At 40.1% G+C, this 19200-nt stretch overlaps 1 protein-coding gene and 1 non-coding gene across 2 annotated transcripts; both read right to left on the reverse strand.

Moving 5' to 3' along the window:
* Nucleotides 1-1737: 1737 nt before the first annotated feature.
* On the reverse strand, nt 1738-2121 carry LOC131023268 (uncharacterized). Its single transcript, XM_057952813.1, has one exon. The coding sequence runs from the start codon at nt 2119-2121 to the stop codon at nt 1738-1740; it is 384 nt and encodes a 127-aa protein (XP_057808796.1).
* Nucleotides 2122-5687: 3566 nt separating this feature from the next.
* On the reverse strand, nt 5688-5761 carry TRNAD-GUC (transfer RNA aspartic acid (anticodon GUC)). Its single transcript has one exon. It is a non-coding gene; the product is annotated as a tRNA-Asp (tRNA).
* Between the last annotated feature and the right edge of the window lie 13439 nt (nt 5762-19200).

The following is a 19200-nucleotide window of genomic DNA, read 5'->3' on the forward strand; positions in this document are numbered from 1 at the left end:
AGACCAAATCATGTGCGTCGATCTTGCTTAATCTAACGGTTCATATAATTTCCTGATTTGATTTTTGATGTAATTAAATATTGGTTGATTAAATCCACTGAAATTTGGGATCACGTTGAATAAATCTCGAAAATTCCAAAACTTCCTGTTCTGGGATCTGATCCGTCAATGAACATAATATGTGAGCATTATTATGTTCATTTGTTTTCCTACGAAAATATTGACGAACATTAGTATGTTCATTTATTTTTTACGAACATATCAACAAAAATTAGTATGTTCATTTATTTTTTTACGAACATGTCAACGAACGTTAGTATGTTCATTAGTATTTTCTACGAACATATCAATGAACATAATATGTGGATGCATTATTCATGTAACAGACTCTTCATCAAATTAATATTCCATAAATAAAAGATTTGATTGCTTATATCTATGACAATTAACGAAAATATCAAATCTTCACCAGATGAATCATCACCCTTGGATATACCAAGATCGACGCACAGAATTTGGTCTTCGTTCTTCGAATTTTTTATGGTCTCCATAGAACTCTATCCTATATATATATACACATATATATATATATATATATATATATATATGGGAGCGTCTAATGAGATTCCCTATATGTGGTGGGATCTTAGATTGATTTGTAACTTGTAAGTGTTGATTTAATGTATCCTATGACTGATACTTATCTGGTGGGGGAAAATTTTTACCTGGGTTCAAATTTTGGAGGGAATGAAAAATTTACTAATTTTTTGAATATCGTTACACATGGTTCGAAGGTAAAATAGGGCTAAAATGAGAATAAAATTTTTGGATATTAAGAAAAAAAATTAATTTTAATTTATTTTTAATATTCCAATTTTATTAATGTATATAAATTAACACAAAACTGCATATATATAAACACAAATATGCATAACATTGCACATAAAATTGCATTGAATTATGCGACCCACTAGGTACATCTCGCCGCCTTAATTATGCGTATAATTGAACACAAATATGCATAACATGGCACACAAAATTGCATATAATTGAACACAAATATGTATAACGTTGCACACAAAAATGCATATATATAAACACAATATGCATAACTTGGCACACAAAAATATGCATGATGTTGCCACAATATGGAATGCATTTTTGTGTGCAAAGTTATGCATATTTCTATTTAGGGTAAATATCATATTAAACCTTGAACTATTTTCATTTTATCAAAAATACCCTGAAAGTTTTGAAATGCTCTCTAAACCCTCAAAGTATCAGGATTTTATCAAATATATCCCGCATCTATTTTCCGGTCACCAGAAATATGACGTGGCTCGCCGGATGACACTGTGTAATTTAAATTCTATTTTTTTTAATCCATGTCATTTTTTTAATCCATGTCATCCACTCAGTCTCTGACTCTCTATGAGCGTTTCCTCTCCTACTCTCTACCGTCTCTCTCTCTTTGTTCTGGGTAATATCCTTCTTCCACAAACAACCACATACACACGCGATAAACACAACAACATACACACACACTTGCCGACACAGACTGGCGGCGCCGCCTCCTCACTTCCCCGTGAAGGTTGCCGCCTCTCCGGCCACCCACTACTCTCACCTCTCACCATCTATCTATCTCCATCTTCCCTTTTTCACCCTACACACGCACAGCCACCGCCTTCTCAAACGTCCGGCTGACAGCAGGGACTGGCCGCCGCTGTTGCCTCGCCCTCAATTCTCGGTGACTGCAGCGGCAGGCGAGCCCACAATTTTAGTCGCCGCCGCTTGTATATCAAGCAGCAGCGCCGCCTGAAACCCTAGGCCCCAAATTGTGGCCACAATTTCCGACGAGTAGCAGCGAACCCCCGCCGTCGTCTGCAACCTTCCGGAGACCGACGGGCACGGCGACTCAGCGTGCTGCAGCGCCTTCGACGAGGAGAGCGAGTTCGACTGGGAGTCGAGATCGTCGACTTGACCCGAGGTCTCGGCGCCGGTGGACGCATGGGCAAAGCGGGCGGCGGCAACCTGGATCTCGATCTTGGGCGGATTTTCAGGGAAATTGAACTTGGCGTTGCCCAGATCTTCGCCGAAGGCACACGCCGCCTTCTCCGCCATGGTCAATCAGCGGCGGCGACCTGGATCTCAGCAGTAGAGGGCGGCGGCGAAGGAATTTTGATGTGTTTGATTGCGGTGGAATTTTGAAGGTAAGAACAGAGAGAGAGAGCTTTGGACTGAGAGAGACGATAGAGTGAGAGGGAGAGAACGCAGGAATTAAAAAATAGAATATAAAATGACATGGATTAAAAAAAAATAGAATTTAAATTACACTGTGTCATCCGGCGAGCCACGTCACATTTCTGATGACCGGAAAATAAATGCAGGATATATTTGATAAAATCCTTATACTTTGAGGGTTTAGAGAGCATTTCAAAACTTCCAGGGTATTTTTGATAAAGCGAGAATAGTTCAAGGTTTAATATGATATTTACCATTCTATTTATATATATAATTTTTTTGTTCAATTATATGCATTAAAAAAGTTTCAAATCTTTTTTTTTTAATATCCAAAATTTTATCCTTATTTTACCCTTGCGTGTATTTTATCTTGGAAGACCTTAGAAGTTCTCTATCATGTGTCGCGTTCTTAGTGCGGCACATGTACACAATGTGTGGTCCAAATTTGGTATTACATACTACTTAAAGACACGGTACTACCGAAATCTAACTCTCTCTCTCTCTCTCTCTCTCTCTCTCTCTCTCTCTTTATATATATATATAGGATTAGGTTCCATTGAGAAATTAAATATGAACAAGCATTTTGGTTTGAGGTTTGAATCTTGGAGTGCGAGATCTTCAACAAATACGTCTGTTCATCAAAATCATTTACATGTTCATCAAAATTATTGATATGTTCAACGTTTTGCAATTTCGCAAAATATTTAATTTCTCAATTGAACCTTTCTCTCTCTCTCTCTCTCTCTCTCTCTCTATATATATATATATATATATATATATATATATATATATATATACTTTTAAGTGTATAAATAGGAACAAATCTTGTCTATTAGATCATGGTGAATTAATGACCCAAATCAAATTATATGGAGATCCGAAATTCGTAACTGTTTCCCTTGCAATTCATACGTTTTTCTTATTACGAATTGAAAGTACTTTTGTTACGAATTATATTCTATGCACGAATCTGAAGTTCTTTTGTTACGAATTATGTTCTGATTAGGCAAATTTCAAGCCACAAGATCTAACGAACAAGATTTGTTCTTATTTTATACACTTAAAAGTGTTCTTATTTTAGCTTTTCGTGAGACTCTGAGTACAATGAATAAAACATATATACAGATAAACAAGGGCCACAAGGCAGTATATACTGATGAATAACGAAATTTAAAAAAGTGGTAATGAATAAGACATATAAACCGATGAACAATGCAGTATATATAGATGAATAACGAAATTTAAAATATTTCGCTCCATCCAGGATTCGAACCCTGAGAAAAAAAAATTCTCCCTCTAGATACAATATCAGCCATAGGATTGATGAAATAAACGCACGGGATCAAGTCTTAGGTCTCACTAAAAATAGGGGGTCTCATTGGAGCACTCCCATATATATATATATATATATATATAGGGTGTGGTTCTAGAGAGAACTACATTATTTGTGAGAACGGGAGAACCATCAAATCTAATGCATCCACTGTAAAAATGAATGCATTCGCTGTTAAAATTAATGCACTCAAAAAATTAAAAAAAAATGCTCCCTTCAGGATTCGAAACCAGGATCTGCATTCATCCAACGAGATGATGCATCCACCGTAGATCTTGATGATCGAATGACTGAAAATAGTTCTCCGGTCTTCTTTTATTTATGGTTCTTTCTTGAACCTCTCCCTATATATATATATATATATATATATATATATATATATGGAAATGTTAGGGTATAAACACTTCTTAACATATAAAATACGAACTAGCTAAAATATATGAATTATATGTAGAACACGTCTGAATTATCTATATAAAATGTTTGAATTGGAAAATATAATTCTTTTGCTACCTATGAGATTCGAACTCATGACCATGAATTCATCTAGGAAAGTGATGAATCAACCGTAGATCTTGATAATCTAAGGGCTAAAAATTATTCATATTTTATATTTTAAGAGGTGTTTTTATTTTAGCATCCTTATATATATATATATATATATATATATATATATAGTTATATCAGATGTTGTATAATTAATTAAATTTAGATTTTATTAAGAGAAAGAAAATAAAAACCTAAAGAAACCCTTGCTAGCACAGAGATGTAGGCTAAGGGTCGGGCCTCGTTAAAATCTCTTTCAGTCAATCCAGTGGGAAAATCCTAAAAGAGGAAAAGAGTGCCCATCTACAACCAAAATTACTAAGGACTGAGATCCAAAAAATGAACCAACTAAATGGGAGAGTTTCCAATAATCCAAGCTTCGGACTAACCATAACCAGAAGAAAAACCACCTCAACCATCAAGCAACCAAACAAAAGAGAGAGCCAATGACCCAAAGTCCAGCGCACCGGAGCTTTATAGAAAAGATCATATGGCTAGAAGAACTGCGGAACGAGGCTAAAAGTGAAAACCTGAGCTCCGTACTAGCCATTTCCCAACCATCGTTTACGCCATCATCACGGAAAAAACACAAAACTCAAGGAACAATTCACCTCGGCAGCCCGACGACCCCAACTGCCAGCGCACCGGGTAGTTGTAGAAAAGGTCTTGGTACCAGTTAAGAAGACGGAATGGCTAGGACCAAAACCTGCTCACAAAAAGGGAGGGACGTACACAACAGATTGTTTGAGCGGAGGGGCGACGACCATGATCCCAAGCCCAACGTACCGGGGACCTAAAAAAAATCGTGCCATCCAAGCTCCCGAGGTAAGGAAGCTCATCCCCTGCTCCTAAGAGAATAAGCGCGCAGGCTGTGAAACCCATTCCAGCTCCATGAACAATGCTGAAAAAGAAAAGCTCGAAGAGAAGAGACCGAACTAAGTATCAACAAAAGAGCCATTAAATTAATTTTACGCACGTAGTTATGCATGCTAATGTCACGCTGAAACAGTCGTGGTAATGACAGGAATTGCATGAGGCCACCATCCCTTAGACCTGGCAGGATTAGCCATGATATCTGCAACAATATTGTCTTCCCTGAAAATATGAGAGACCCTTAAATCAATACTCTGAAGAAGATGTAATGTTCTATGCCAGGTAGCAATGAACCACCAAGGGACATTCAACAATTTCTCTTTTAAAAGATAAATCACATAAGTCAAATCTGCCTCAATGCAGAGTTTGATCCATCCATGAGAGTGAGCAATATTGATCGCAGTAATCATCGCCAAAAGCTCTGCTTCAAAAACAAAGCCTTTACCGCCTTAGACATGGAAATACTCCTGGACCTAGCTGTGGCAGTCACAAAAAACACCGGCAGTGGAAATAGCTCTGTGAGAAGTTGTTGCAGAGCCATCTGTGTTAACTTTCATCCAAGTGCCAATAGGCAGCCACTAGTAAACGCTAGTTGAAGTAATGAAAATTATCCCCTTCATGAAAAATGCGAAAAAAAAGATCCCCCTTTTTCACAGAAAATGGAGAGAGAAATTGATGTATTTATTGAATCCGTCGGGACTGACGGGGCTCGAACCCGCAACTTCCGCCTTGACAGGGCGGTGCTCTCACCGATTAAACTACAATCCCAGGAAAATTAGGTGTACAGCCTAAACATTCTTCTTTTTGTTCTCTTCATTCGTTCGAACCATTTAGTTTCGTCATGTTGTAACAGATTCCTTTCCTTTCTTTACCCTTTCTCTAATAATAAGGTAAGCTTCCTTTCAACGATCAAGAAGATTTTCTTTATCCCCTGGACAATGAACCTCCTCGCCTAGAAGTAGAAGAACTCTTAACGGCACGAAGCTTTGTAAGTGCCTGGCTTGCTTCCCATAGGCTAAAGATGCCTACACTGGCTTAGCTTTTTTCAGTTTGAAGAAAGAGGGTTATGCTGCAATTGAGGTTGGGCCATGAGTGACGAGAAGAAATCAACCGCAATGCTTTCTATATCCTTGGGATGATCCCAATTTTATGAATAATGGTTTAATCACTTAAGGAATTTGACATGTGGCCAAGCCGAGCACCCATGGCATCTGCTTCCTGGAATGCTACACGAACAAATTGGAGAGGTTTCTGCACAATGAACTGATCCCCGTCAAAATGACACAAATTGCGGAAGTGCCAAATCGCCCAGATGAGACTAATAATGTCAATCTTCCAGAAAGCTTTCAATTGCAAGCCAAAACTCACGTTCCAAGCAAGCACCAAAAAGCTATGAATATTAGGGCAATCAATGCCATGTGAGAGATCAAACCAATCAAGAAACATGAGCCACACAATCATGACAAGCGGACAATGCTAGAAGACGTGATTTATAGACTCAATGGAATTGAAGCACATAGAGCAATAGCTAGGTGTAACAAGACCATGGTTGATGAGGCGATCCATTGTCGAGAGGTGATTATGTAAACGCTCCAGCAACCCATAGAATGATGAGTGGGGATAAAGGTTTCCCAAAGCCATGAACCTCAAGAGACTCTTGGGAACTTGTTGTTGGGAACCTTGTTGAATATCCTAACCCTTGTTTTGATGAAACCAAAAATCATAGGACCTAATTGTAATAGACTAGAATTGTTTTGAACTCAAGTGTTAGAGTTCGTTTCTAGTTTAGTGTGCGGTGTCGAAGACTGAAGACTGAAGAACGAAGGACTGAAGACTGAAGACTGCAGATCCCAACTGAAGTATCAGTTGAAGAATCAGTTGAAGACTGATTACTTAATGCGCGCAAAGGACTGATACTAAAGTCAAGTATCAGTTGAACATTCCTCCTCGGACTGATCTTCCAACGTTCAGAGGAAGCCACGTACTCACCAAGTACAGCCGCATTAAATGCAGAGAACTCAGGATCTTATCTCTGCAGAGGTCATTCCTATCTGGTGGTTACTTTTCAGAGACATCACATCTCCTGTCCATCAAAGAGAGCCGTTTCCACCCAGACAAGGAACCTCGAAGATTGAAGCCTCAGCCCAAATTCGAATTGCTCTCCAACGGAAGAAATCTTGAGGATGATTTACGCCAACGGATTTATTCAAGAGTTCTCCTACAAATAGCGCTCGATGATCACTTCAACCTTCACCGATTCAACAACATAAGCTGAAGCTCTGCCGAAATTGCTACTCAGCCTTAAGCTTAAACTCCTCATATCTTGAATCGAAGAAGAGAATTCCAAAGCCAAAATCAGTCACTGCTGATTACATACATTCTCTTAGACCCTAGGCATATATCTGTTTACCCAGAAGCCAAAGGTCAAACTTGCTTCAAAGAACTTGTTCCTTGTAAGTATAGTTGGAACTCGTTCAAACCTCCCCCCCATAAGAGTGTTTTGAGTGATTCGGAGGTCAGAAGGGTTTTTCTAACTCTGGGAAGTCTTAGCACGGGTTGTGTTAAGCAAGGGAAATCCTACGCGAGTGAAGCGCGGGTACTGGAGAAGGGATATCTTCAGTGTACGGTTGTGTGCACCCGGCAAGCACACGATTCGGTTTGCAGTGCACCTGTTAAGCACTTGCGGAGTGGATTGTTGGTCTGATCATCCAACCGTGGATGTAGGAAAGGGTTTTTCTGAACCACGTAAAAGTCTCTGTGTTGTTTACAGCTTTCAGTTTTACATTCTTACTTGTGTTATTTCAATTGATAAAACTGAATACTGACTAACTGCAAAGAGAAACCTTAACCAACAACTTGCTCCACCGAGGCTATTTCGAAACTAATGTTTAATTTTCGCTGCGTATGATATCAGTCTGACTGATCTATCTTTCGATAGTCAGGAAGAGTGTTATCATCTCTGTTTTAGCAAACACGAATGAAGCCCTTACTTGCATCAGTTAAGTTCCAGCAACTTAACTGATAACTCTTTACTGAAGAGCTTTCAATATCAGTCGTCAACCCTGTTTGGTCAAAACTGTTTTCAGTAAAACAGGAGTCTTTGTTTGCTTGTAAAGTTTCGTTTTGATCTCTCACTGAGATCCCTCTGATTGAGGTCGGCAGATTGATTTAAAAATAGCCTATAGGTGTATTCCCCCCCCCCATACACCTATTCGAGACCCTCAGGACTTAACAATTGGTATCAGAGCAGGTTGTTCGCAAGAACTATCTGTATCTGACTTGGTTGTAATTGAACTTGATCCTATTGAGGGAATTGTTGTCTTTGATCAAAATTCTTTTCACAAGATTCATCTTGAGTCAGCTTGCTCCGTGTTCGTTTCCTGTTTCCTGTGTGCTTCTCCCTGCTTTCTCTAACAATGTACAGGAACAAGAAAGACTCCTCCAGCGATTATGTTCATACATATTTTCGAGGAATCAGCGGACTTGAGATGGGTTCATTGGATTCTGATGAAGAAGAAAGATTCATCTTTCCAGAAGAAAACCAGAGTCCAACCCACTCACAATCAGAAGGAACGAGCAAATATGATCAAACACAACTAGAGTATCAACACCTAAGAATGAGATTTGAAAGTCTCCTTAGGGAGCACAAACAGATCATCAAAGAGACTGATCTTGTGCAAGATGCTCGAAGGATCGTCATGCGCCACTTCATTACAGATGAAGACGAATCTGACAAAAGAGATGTACAGGAGCGCAGACTGATCAACAAACTGAAACTTCTTCAGTCTCAGAAATAAGAACTTCTACAACGTCTCAAGGAAGCAGAGATAAAATTCAAAATGGCGTCAGAATTTTTTGAAGGAGTGATTCATGAGGAATCACTTCAGCATAGAAGAAAGATGGAATGTGAAAGGAACGTGCAGCAACAGCCAATGGACCTAAATTCAAAGGAGAATCAGTCATAAGACTCAGGGGGAACTTACACTTCAAACATCGATGTATCTAGTGATGATCACTGTGTAAGCTTCTCTCAACAATTTCACATGTATCTATGACTACTTCTCTTTATCCTTTTTCGGCTGTATTGTGTATAGTCTGACGTGTCATTGTATTTATACTCACATTTCTTACTTTATTGACACGTGCACACTTATTTTAAAACGGTTGACGCACGATCACACGATCCCGCCCTTTTTACTAACAAGCGGAGTGATCCACGTGTCATTATTCTATTTGCATGGATTTCAAACGATCATTGAAACCGCCTCATGCACGATCTCTCACATTCTCTTCAAAAATGTTTCATCTTCGACTAAAGATTTACTCGATCTCAGAGAAATCTTTTGTGTAAAAACTCAATTGAGTGTATCTTTCTCTGCAAGACTAACAGTAAGAATCCACAGTTCAATTCTGTGAGAATCAGTTTTCAGGCTTTTGCAGAAAACCTCTCAAAAATCCAAATGGGAAAATCAGCATCACAACAAGTTGTCTGTTACGAATCTTTTGTAATACTGGAGTCACTCCAGAATCTTGCTGATTTCAACAAGATCAACGAGATCTTAGAAAGACATGGATGGATGAAGTTCGTCCAATGCTCACCTAAGTTTCTTTTCGACGAGTCAATCATCAGAGAATTCTATGACAACATCAAGACTGATGAATTGACTGGTGAACTCAAAACAGAAATTTCTGTTTTCACAAATGAAGACTTCTCAGACTCAACAAAGATATCCATCAACATCTCTCAAGCGGCAAGAGAAGTGTTCAGTCTCCCAACTGATGGACCAGCACCATTCTTCACCGATGATGAAGCCACAGAGTTCATGAGAGAAGCATTGACGAGCAATGCAGCAGCCGACCACATCATCACCAATGTTCTGAGCATTTTAAGGATACATCATCATCTCAGACCCATTTCCAGAATGATCAAGAAATGCTGGTTTGGCACTCTTGGATCCCCTGGTCATCTCTCAAGACCTCACAAACTGGTGCTGATCGCCCTGCTTCAAAAAGGCCCATTCAACTGGGAGAAGGCTTACCTTCAGATTCTTGCTGAAGAAAAGAAGGAATCCCATTCCACCAAGCATCTGCGACAAGGAACCAGAGTCTCGGCACTCATTCTCTTTAGTGCAAAGGCGACACCATGTTTCTGGAAGAACACCACTCAAGTGTCATCCACCATCCATCTGTTTGAAAACCAGAAAAGTTCAGTCAAAGGGAATGCCAGTATCTCAACTGAAATCCCTCTCCTCACTTCTGAGCCACGCTACAAGACTCGAGGCTCAACCAAAAGAAAGTTCGACATCTTGTCATCTCCAGTCAAGATCTCACTTGACACTCCTCAGAGGTCTCTAGATGAGGATCATGAAGAAACGGCACCAAAAGCTTCAGAAGAAGTGCTGATTCCAAGCTCTGAAACGACTCAGCAAAAGGCTCCCACTGTTCCTCCACCAGATAAGGGAGATCAACAGCCAGAGAAGACACAAGCAACCAATGACAGAGAAACTGATTCTGAAGAACTTCCTCTCAGAGGTTTCTTTCACTACTGTCTTGAAGGGTTTAACAAGAAGGCAAAGTTTGAAGAATTTGCTGACATCAACGCCGCATCCTCATCCTCAGCCTCTGTCAATCAAACTGACCTTCTCAAAAACTTCGTGACACAACTGTCCGAACACTGTGTCACAACCCTTTTTACCTCAGTCTTAGCCTCTCTGAATCCTCAAGAGTTCCAGGCTCTTGTCAGTTACTTCTTTTTCATCTTCGTCAAAACCCTGCCCAAATCTCAATACAAGGAGATTGATGAAGTTATCACTAAAGGAGAATTGGAAGCATTGGAGAACAGCATCTTTGAAAAATTCAGAGTCACCAATGTTTGGGATGCTATTCACGACTAGGCACCCAACTTCAGACTGTACCTGATTTCCAGAGGTCTTCTCAAAGAAGATGATGCTGAGGACACTGAAGTCCACCATGAATCTCCACCGCATCAGACGGCTCCAGCCAACGCAAGAGATGAAGAAACACCAACTGAAGAGCAAAGATCTGCAAGACCTTGCACTGATGAAAATTTTGAAATGTTGATAGAAAGGCTGATCATTCAAGAAGAAGCAACTTATGAGCTGAAGGTCAAAATAGCTTTCCTTGAATCAACAGTCGCACATCTTCAACAGCAACTGGAAATTCAGAACAAGTACAGTGGTGTGCCTGCATCTGATGAAGAAGACAAACGAGAAGAAGACAAGAAAGGGAAAGGGAAGATGACTGAAGAACCAAAAAGAAGTCCTCCAAGGAAGCCAAGCAAACAACTCCGCATCAACTAAGGACTAAGGAAGATCAAGGAATGTCATCTTATCAGAAACTCTTTATTTTGTATATGACGTTCTTAGATTGTCTTAGTTCATTCTTCCTTGTTATGATCTTCTGCATAAATGTTTGATACATTGTCGTTCACTGATTTCAAGCTGATTTATGTTTACCCAGTCTTTGTTCTCCTTGTCTAAATGTAATTGAGTTGATTATGGATTATCTAATTGAGGGGGAACTCTGTTTAAGCTTATTCAGTACTTGACTGTTGTCCTGACTGATTGTTGGGAACTTGTTCGTATTCACTTTTTGTTTTGTCTTTAAAGAAAATAGGGCCTATAAGCAATAATGATTTACTGACGACATTGCGTTTTGCATTGGACTTTCAAATTCTGAAAACCCTTTTTATGCATATCTTTTCAAATCATTGCATGCTTTGTACGCCGCCTATTTTCAGTAAGAGATCATGCCAAATATTCCATATCTGTTTCTATATCTCTTATTTCAAGGCACTCATCTGACGGGCATTAATTACGGACGTCAAAATTAATTAAAACTGATTTGGCGCGCAGATTTCAAACCGCCCACGTCTTTTCGATTGCCCTAGGAAAATGTTCATCTCTCACGATCATACTTTCTCTATTACGACCACTACTCAATCTTCCATCACTCTTGTATTCTCTCTAACTTTCAAAATTCACAGCACTCAACTGTGAGATCCCTTCCTGTAAAATTTTTCTTTACAGATTCCTTTTTTCAAAATGGCCAAGACCAACATGAAGAAAAATGACAACAAGAAGGAGGCATCGAGAGATAAAGAAGTCAGATATGAGCAGACGGTGCACAAAGAATCATTCGAAAAGAAGCCGGAATTTGCAAAGGTCTCAGAAATTCTTCACCGACACGGTTGGACAAAGTTTATCACCAGTGAACCGAAGTATCTACTCGAAGACGCTGTCAGAGAATTCTATAGGAATCTCGAATTCAACGATTCCGAAGAACTGATCTCAAAAGTTAGTATCATTGACGGGCCAAACTGCATCGAAGAAACTCTCAACGTCTCCAAAATTGTCAGAAAACTGTTCAATCTTCCGAACAGTGGATCTTCCCTCTCCAGACTGACTGATAAGGACGCAAATCAAACTCTCAAGTCTGCAATGAAGGTCGAATCTGAATCGACGGAGAGTCAAGTTACTCTTTCCCATCTTCATCCGGAGTTTGCCATGCTGGGCAAAATTATCCAGAAGTGCTGGATAGGTGCAACCGGAACTCCCGACAAAGCTTCTCAACCACAGAAGAATGTCATGGCCGCTCTCATGGAGAATGAATCCTACAACTGGGAAGAAGCTTATCTGAAGCTTCTCTTCAATGAAGGTCACAACACGAGGCCGGCGACGATGGTTCGACAAGGGAACAGGGTCTCCCAAATCATCATAGAAGGAACAAAGAAGCACAAGTTTGTGCAATGGCCAAAGATGATCGAATTCACAGATAGCCTTCGTCTCTTCAAACTGGCAAGAAAGAGATCCCAAACCTTCTCCGAAGACTGAAGGTAATTGATATCTCATCTCCACCATCATCTGACTCTGATGATACACCTGATTCACCGCCATCAAATTCTCCTGTTCACACAAATGTGCCACGCCGAGTTCGTACAATCCTCCCCAAAAGACCCTCCAAAAGACCTACTGAGATGCCTTGGAAACTCTCCCCAAAATCCAAAGGCAAAGCTATTTTGGAAACTGTCCCAGAATCAGCCCCCATCTGTCTGTCAAAGGGTACTCAGGAAGCAGTTGAACTTCAGACCGAAGCTCAACAAAGTGCTGCAAATCACCTCCGACGTATAATTGGTGATGTTGATACGTCATCAAAAGTCTACCGGAACCTTCATAGACTTCTTACGTATACCTTCCTGAAGACGGCGCCATGCCCAAGAATCAGCAGTCTTCACAGCCCTGAAGCCGAAGATTCGTTCGAGATGGAAGAGGCTTCCCTAATTAGCCTCTTTCATATTGAAAGTGTTTGGGATGTAATTCATGACTTTGACAAATTTGCCATGAATTACTTGTACATGTCACTCAACGACGACGCTAAAATGCCAAAGACGTCTGAAGAGCCTCTCACGATAGAACAAGTAACTGTTGTTCTCAGCTCTCCAGTTGATGACACTGATCAACCAGCAGAATTAATTGCTGATCCTGCTGCTGCTGAACAACCAATGACTGATTCGATCAGTCAACCGGATTTGCCATCTATGCCTCCAATAAATCCTGCTGAAGTAGACCGGACTTGCATCCCTGAAGCGGTTGCTACCTTACCAGAAGAAGAACAGAGATCAGCTGACAATGCTGATCGCCCAATGTCTGAAGAACGAGTCGAAGAAATCCCCAAGTCTCCTCCGCCTTCAACGACACCACTCTTGAACACTGATAAGCCTACTCCACCTGAAGGCCAGAACATCAATCAAGAGCAATCGATTCCTCAGTCTTTTGCTGAAGGAAGAACAGAACGTCCTGCTCCAACCAGCCAAGCCGAGGCATCCACATCCAAAGCCAATGAAGATCGTCAGCAAGTGCAGAATTCTCCTGCCGACTCAGACATTCCAATTGAACACGTAGAACTTCCTCGCGCAGAAGGACCAGTTCTATTTGACTCAGATTCCGAAACTGATGAGCTTCTTACTGTCTGGAAGCACAATTGGGCACACAGGAATCTACTACGGATATCTGATGATGCTGAAAAACCGATGGATGTTCTGCTTGAGCAGCTTGCTGATCAACGGCTTGAAATCGACTTACTCCAACACGAGCTCAAACGACAGAATATTTACGGAGAGAAGTTCGTGAAGAAACTTAAAGAAGTCGAGAAACAGGCAACTGCAGACATGGTCTATCATGCTGGCTTGATCAATGAGCTCCAACATCGGATGGGAACAGAAGAAACTGCTCTGCTCAGATACAAGGCAGAAATGCTTGATCCAAAGAAAGGTCTTCCCAAAATACAGAAGGATCACATGGAATTGTACACACTCTTTCTTGAATCAGAAATTCAAAGGAAGACACAATACCTTGAACTGACTGAGAAGTTCCGGGAACTGGAAATTGACTTCCTGAAGACGTTCATACCAAGAACTGAAGTCAATGAACTCGTTGCAAAGATAGTACAGCCTATCCTAGAACGACTCCAGCAAGTGGAACGACAACTCCAACGACCTCAAGAGTCCCCTGACTCCGCCTTCTTTCAGAAAATGCTCAATGATCTTCAAGAACTGAAAAGCTGACTTCCTCCCGATGATGCCAAAAAGGGGGAAGAGGATATAATAAAGCGCATCCGAAGGGAAGAGGAAATGATCCCCTCTGTCTTCAATAGGGTTGAAGCTGAAGAGATCATAGCAAAGGTTGCTCCTTCTTTTGCCTCAGTCGAAGCTAACAGAAAGAGAAGCAGAGAAAGCTCCTCACATGAGCCAGAACAGAAGAAGAAGAAAATCGACTTCATATCAACTCTAAAGAAAGGTCAGAAGCTCGAACACTATCTTAAGAATGGACTGATTGTATCATATTTGGAGAAGTTTGAGCGGCCAGACAAATGGATACCGTCAGAGTTGAATGACTGGTGGGAGAAAACCAAGGAATGCTACACCAAATGGATGGTTTTTGCAAACGTCCAAGGTGAAGGGGAATACAGGAATGAAGCATGGAAGTATTTTCTGTTGCAACTGAAAGAACGAGAAAAGGTTCTTAAAATGCAAGACGCTCAGAGAATATATGGAAAAATGATTCATGACCCTCAGAAGAAAATTGTGACTCCACCAAGGATCAAGAATGGAGTCGACAGAGAAAGGATCAAGAAAGAAGTCAAAGTCGTTTGCAAGATTTGGAATATTCATCCAGACTCCAGGGACGGCAGACAGATCTGGGAAGCAGTTTTCAATCTCTACAATCAGAAATCGTGAGTCGTTTGGATGTCTTCTGTATTGTTCTTTTCCGTTTTAAAGATGTAACTTAGACTGATGGCTTATCAGTCTTCATTAATGAAAAGAACTTCTTTTTTATCTCAACCTGAAGACAATGACTCTTTGTCCAGGCTCTGATTATGGTTTTTCTGTCTTCTCCTTGTTCTGTTTTAGAACTGTTTTCGTTCTTAACTCTAAGTACAAGTTTTTAGGTTCTATTGTTAAGGGGGAACTGTTTTCACCCCATGTTTAGAACTTGTACTGTGAGTTCAGTCTTTTTGCTGTCTAGAACTGCTGTGTGGTTTTGGCATCATCAAAAAGGGGAAAATTGTTGGGAACCTTGTTGAATATCATAACCCTTGTTTTGATGATACCAAAAATCATAGGACTTAATTGTAATAGACTAGAATTGTTTTGAACTCAAGTGTTAGAGTTCGTTTCTAGTTTAGTGTGCGGTGTCGAAGACTGAAAACTGAAGAACGAAGGACTGAAGATTGAAGACTGCAGATCCCAACTAAAGTATCAGTTGAAGAATCAGTTGAAGACTGATTACTTAATGCGCGCAAAGGACTGATACTAAAGTCAAGTATCAGTTGAACATTCCTCATCGGACTGATCTTCCAACGTTCAGAGGAAGCCACGTACTCACCAAGTACAGCCGCATTAAATGCAGAGATCTCAAGATCTTATCTCTGCAGAGGTCATTCCTATCTGGTGGTTACTTTTCAGAGACGTCACATCTCCTGTCCATCAAAGAGAGCCGTTTCCACCCAGACAAGAAACCTCGAAGATTGAAGCCTCAGCCCAAATTCGAATTGCTCTCCAACGGAAGAAATCTTGAGGATGATTTACGCCAACGGATCTATTCAAGAGTTCTCCTACAAATAGCGCTCGATGATCACTTCAACCTTCACCGATTCAACAACATAAGCTAAAGCTCTGCCGAAATTGCTACTCAGCCTTAAGCTTAAACTCCTCATAGCTTGAATCGAAGAAGAGAATTCCAAAGCCAAAATCAGTCACTGCTGATTACATACATTCTCTTAGACCTTAGGCATATATCTGTTTACCCAGAAGCCAAAGGTCAAACTTGCTTCAAAGAACTTGTTCTTTGTAAGTATAGTTGGCACTCGTTCAAACCTCCCCCCCATAAGAGTGTTTTGAGTGATTCGGAGGTCAGAAGGGTTTTTCTGACTCTGGGAAGTCTTAGCACGGGTTGTGTTAAGCAAGGGAAATCCTACGCCAGTGAAGCGCGGGTACTGGAGAATGGTTATCTTCAGTGTACGGTTGTGTGCACCCGGCAAGCACACGGTTCGGTTTGCAGTGCACCTGTTAAGCACTTGCGGAGTGGATTGTTGGTCTGATCAACCAACCGTGGATGTAGGAAACGGTTTTTCCGAACCACGTAAAAGTCTCTGTGTTGTTTACATCTTTCAGTTTTACATTCTTACTTGTGTTATTTCAATTGATAAAACTGAATACTGACTAACTGCAAAGAGAAACCTTAACCAACAACTTGCTCCACCGAGGCTATTTCGAAACTAAGTTTAATTTCCGCTGCGTATGATATCAGTCTGACTGATCTATCTTTCGATAGTCAGGAAGAGTGTTATCATCTCTGTTTTAGCAAACACGACTGAAGCCCTTACTTGCATCAGTTAAGTTCCAGCAACTTAACTGATAACTCTTTACTGAAGAGCTTTCAATATCAGTCGTCAACCCTGTTTGGTCAAAACTGTTTTCAGTAAAACAGGAGTCTTTGTTTGCTTGTAAAGTTTCGTTTTGATCTCTGACTGAGATCCCTCTGATTGAGGTCGGCAGATTGATTTAAAAATAGCCTATAGGTGTATTCCCCCCCCCATACACCTATTCGAGACCCTCAGGACCTAACATTTGTGACAATGCGAAAGTGCCGCAGAAACCTGTCTAGAGATAACAAGCTTCCAGAAACGGACATCTTCGCCATCGTTAATAGGGAGGAGCAGGACATCGTAAACAATATTAAGGTGCAAATTCACGAAATCTTCAGAGAAGTGCAAAATATCCTCAAAGAAGTAATCAGAAACAAACTGATCAAGGAGAGCACGTAAGAAAAGATGAATGCGCAGCTTATCAATTAATTTATAACCAAGCCAATCATATTTCCAAAAGTAGGTCGAAGTTCCATTGCCTAGATAAGAGTAAGAGTTGTCAATCAGATCGTTGACTTCGCCCTTGAGACTGAGCCACACAATGGGGCAACCAAAGAAGTTTTCGCATGGCCAAAAGAAGTTAAATATCGTCACTTCAAGAGCTCATAACCAAAGTCTTTCCCAAGGATGATTTTCTAGGCCATTTTCATGAGGAAACTTTTATTCAAAATGTGGAACAACCTAATGCCCAGGCCACTCTCCTCTTTGATAGGGCACACTCTATCACATTTGACAGCAACCAATGGATGTGTCTCCGTGTTCTCGATCTATACAAAATTCCTGCACCGCTTATCCAAATCCCGAAGTAGAGACCTAGGCCATTTGAAGACCATCATGGAATAAGTAACTGAGCTTTGAATAACCGACTTCACCAAGCAAACTCTGCCAGCCATCGATAGTTGAAGACCCTTCCAACGAGCAAATTTGCAAATAATACGATCTTTGATGTGCATGAAGTAAGAAGCCCGTGGTCGAGCCACAAAGAGAGGCACTCCAAGATATGTGAATGGGATAGACCCCACAATAAACCCAAGTTGCCTATTGATCTATCGGCGCATAGCAGGAGGGACCCTGTCGGCAAAGTGAATATGAGACTTCGTTTTGCTACAGATTTGACCAGAGATAGAGCCACAGAAATCTAAGATATGGCTTATGGCGATAGCATTATCGATCGAAGCATTGCAGAAAACCAGAATATCATCCACATATAGGAGATGGATAGGAAAGTGATAAAAACGTCCCATGCGCATTAATTGGGACCAGATTGCTGGAGGTCACGCTACTAGCAAAGAAACGGCTAAGAACCTCTTCAACAATACCGAAAAAAATGGAGGAGGGGATCTCCATGCTTGACCCCGCGCGAACATTCAAAATACCCACATTGGTCTCCATTGTACAAGATGGAAAGATGAGCAGAAGAAAAAATAATCAAAATCCATTGAATGAACTACTCCACATAACCACAAGCTTGAAGGACTTTAAGAATAAAATCTCATTTCATAATCCCAAAGGCTTTTCTAATATTAACTTTACATGAGTATAATATAACATAATCAATTATTAATCTACCATGTTAATGAAAGGTTAATGAAAGGTTACACGTGTTCTCTGTTATTTATACTAGTCTCTATGTTACTATTATATAGGCCGATTTTTAAAAAAATTAAAAATGAAAATATATAAGTAAATTTTTTAATATGCTCAATTTATTATTTAGTGATGAATTAAAGATGGAGTGATTTAAATAATTAAATAGGAATATATTATATTAGTACATGAGTAAAAAAAATACTCCCTCCGTCCCACTCAAAGTGGCTTGCATTCCATTTTGAGTCGTCTCACTATAAGTGGCATGTTTCCATAAATGAAAATATTTAACCCTTAAAAAAGTGTGGTCCTTACCATTTTTAACAAATTTACACTTTCCCCTTAATTCTTGTGCCGCAAAGTTTTGAGCCACTTATAATGGGACAGAACGAATATTATTTTTCATAAAAATAAGCCTATATATTTGAGATATCGAAAAAAAGAAAGCAGACTTATAGAAATGAGACAGAGGAAATATATAAAATATTCATATTTAGCGGTGAAAGCGAACAACATATTTTATTGGGCCAACTTTTGAGATAGTTATATTGAGCAATGAAACTTAATATTTGACCATCCATCTCAAAAATACAAAATGTTGGCCATTTTTTTGTCATTGCGGACTATATTGCCCTTAATTTGGGAGGATCGGATTGGGTTGGGCGCGTGGGTTC

This window comes from Salvia miltiorrhiza, chromosome 4 (genome assembly GCF_028751815.1).
Source record: "Salvia miltiorrhiza cultivar Shanhuang (shh) chromosome 4, IMPLAD_Smil_shh, whole genome shotgun sequence".
Classification (NCBI taxonomy): domain Eukaryota; kingdom Viridiplantae; phylum Streptophyta; class Magnoliopsida; order Lamiales; family Lamiaceae; genus Salvia; species Salvia miltiorrhiza.

Bases quoted from the DNA above. Each gene is read 5' to 3' on its own strand.
- LOC131023268 (XM_057952813.1), bottom strand. From the start codon at position 2,121: ATGGCGGAGAAGGCGGCGTGTGCCTTCGGCGAAGATCTGGGCAACGCC.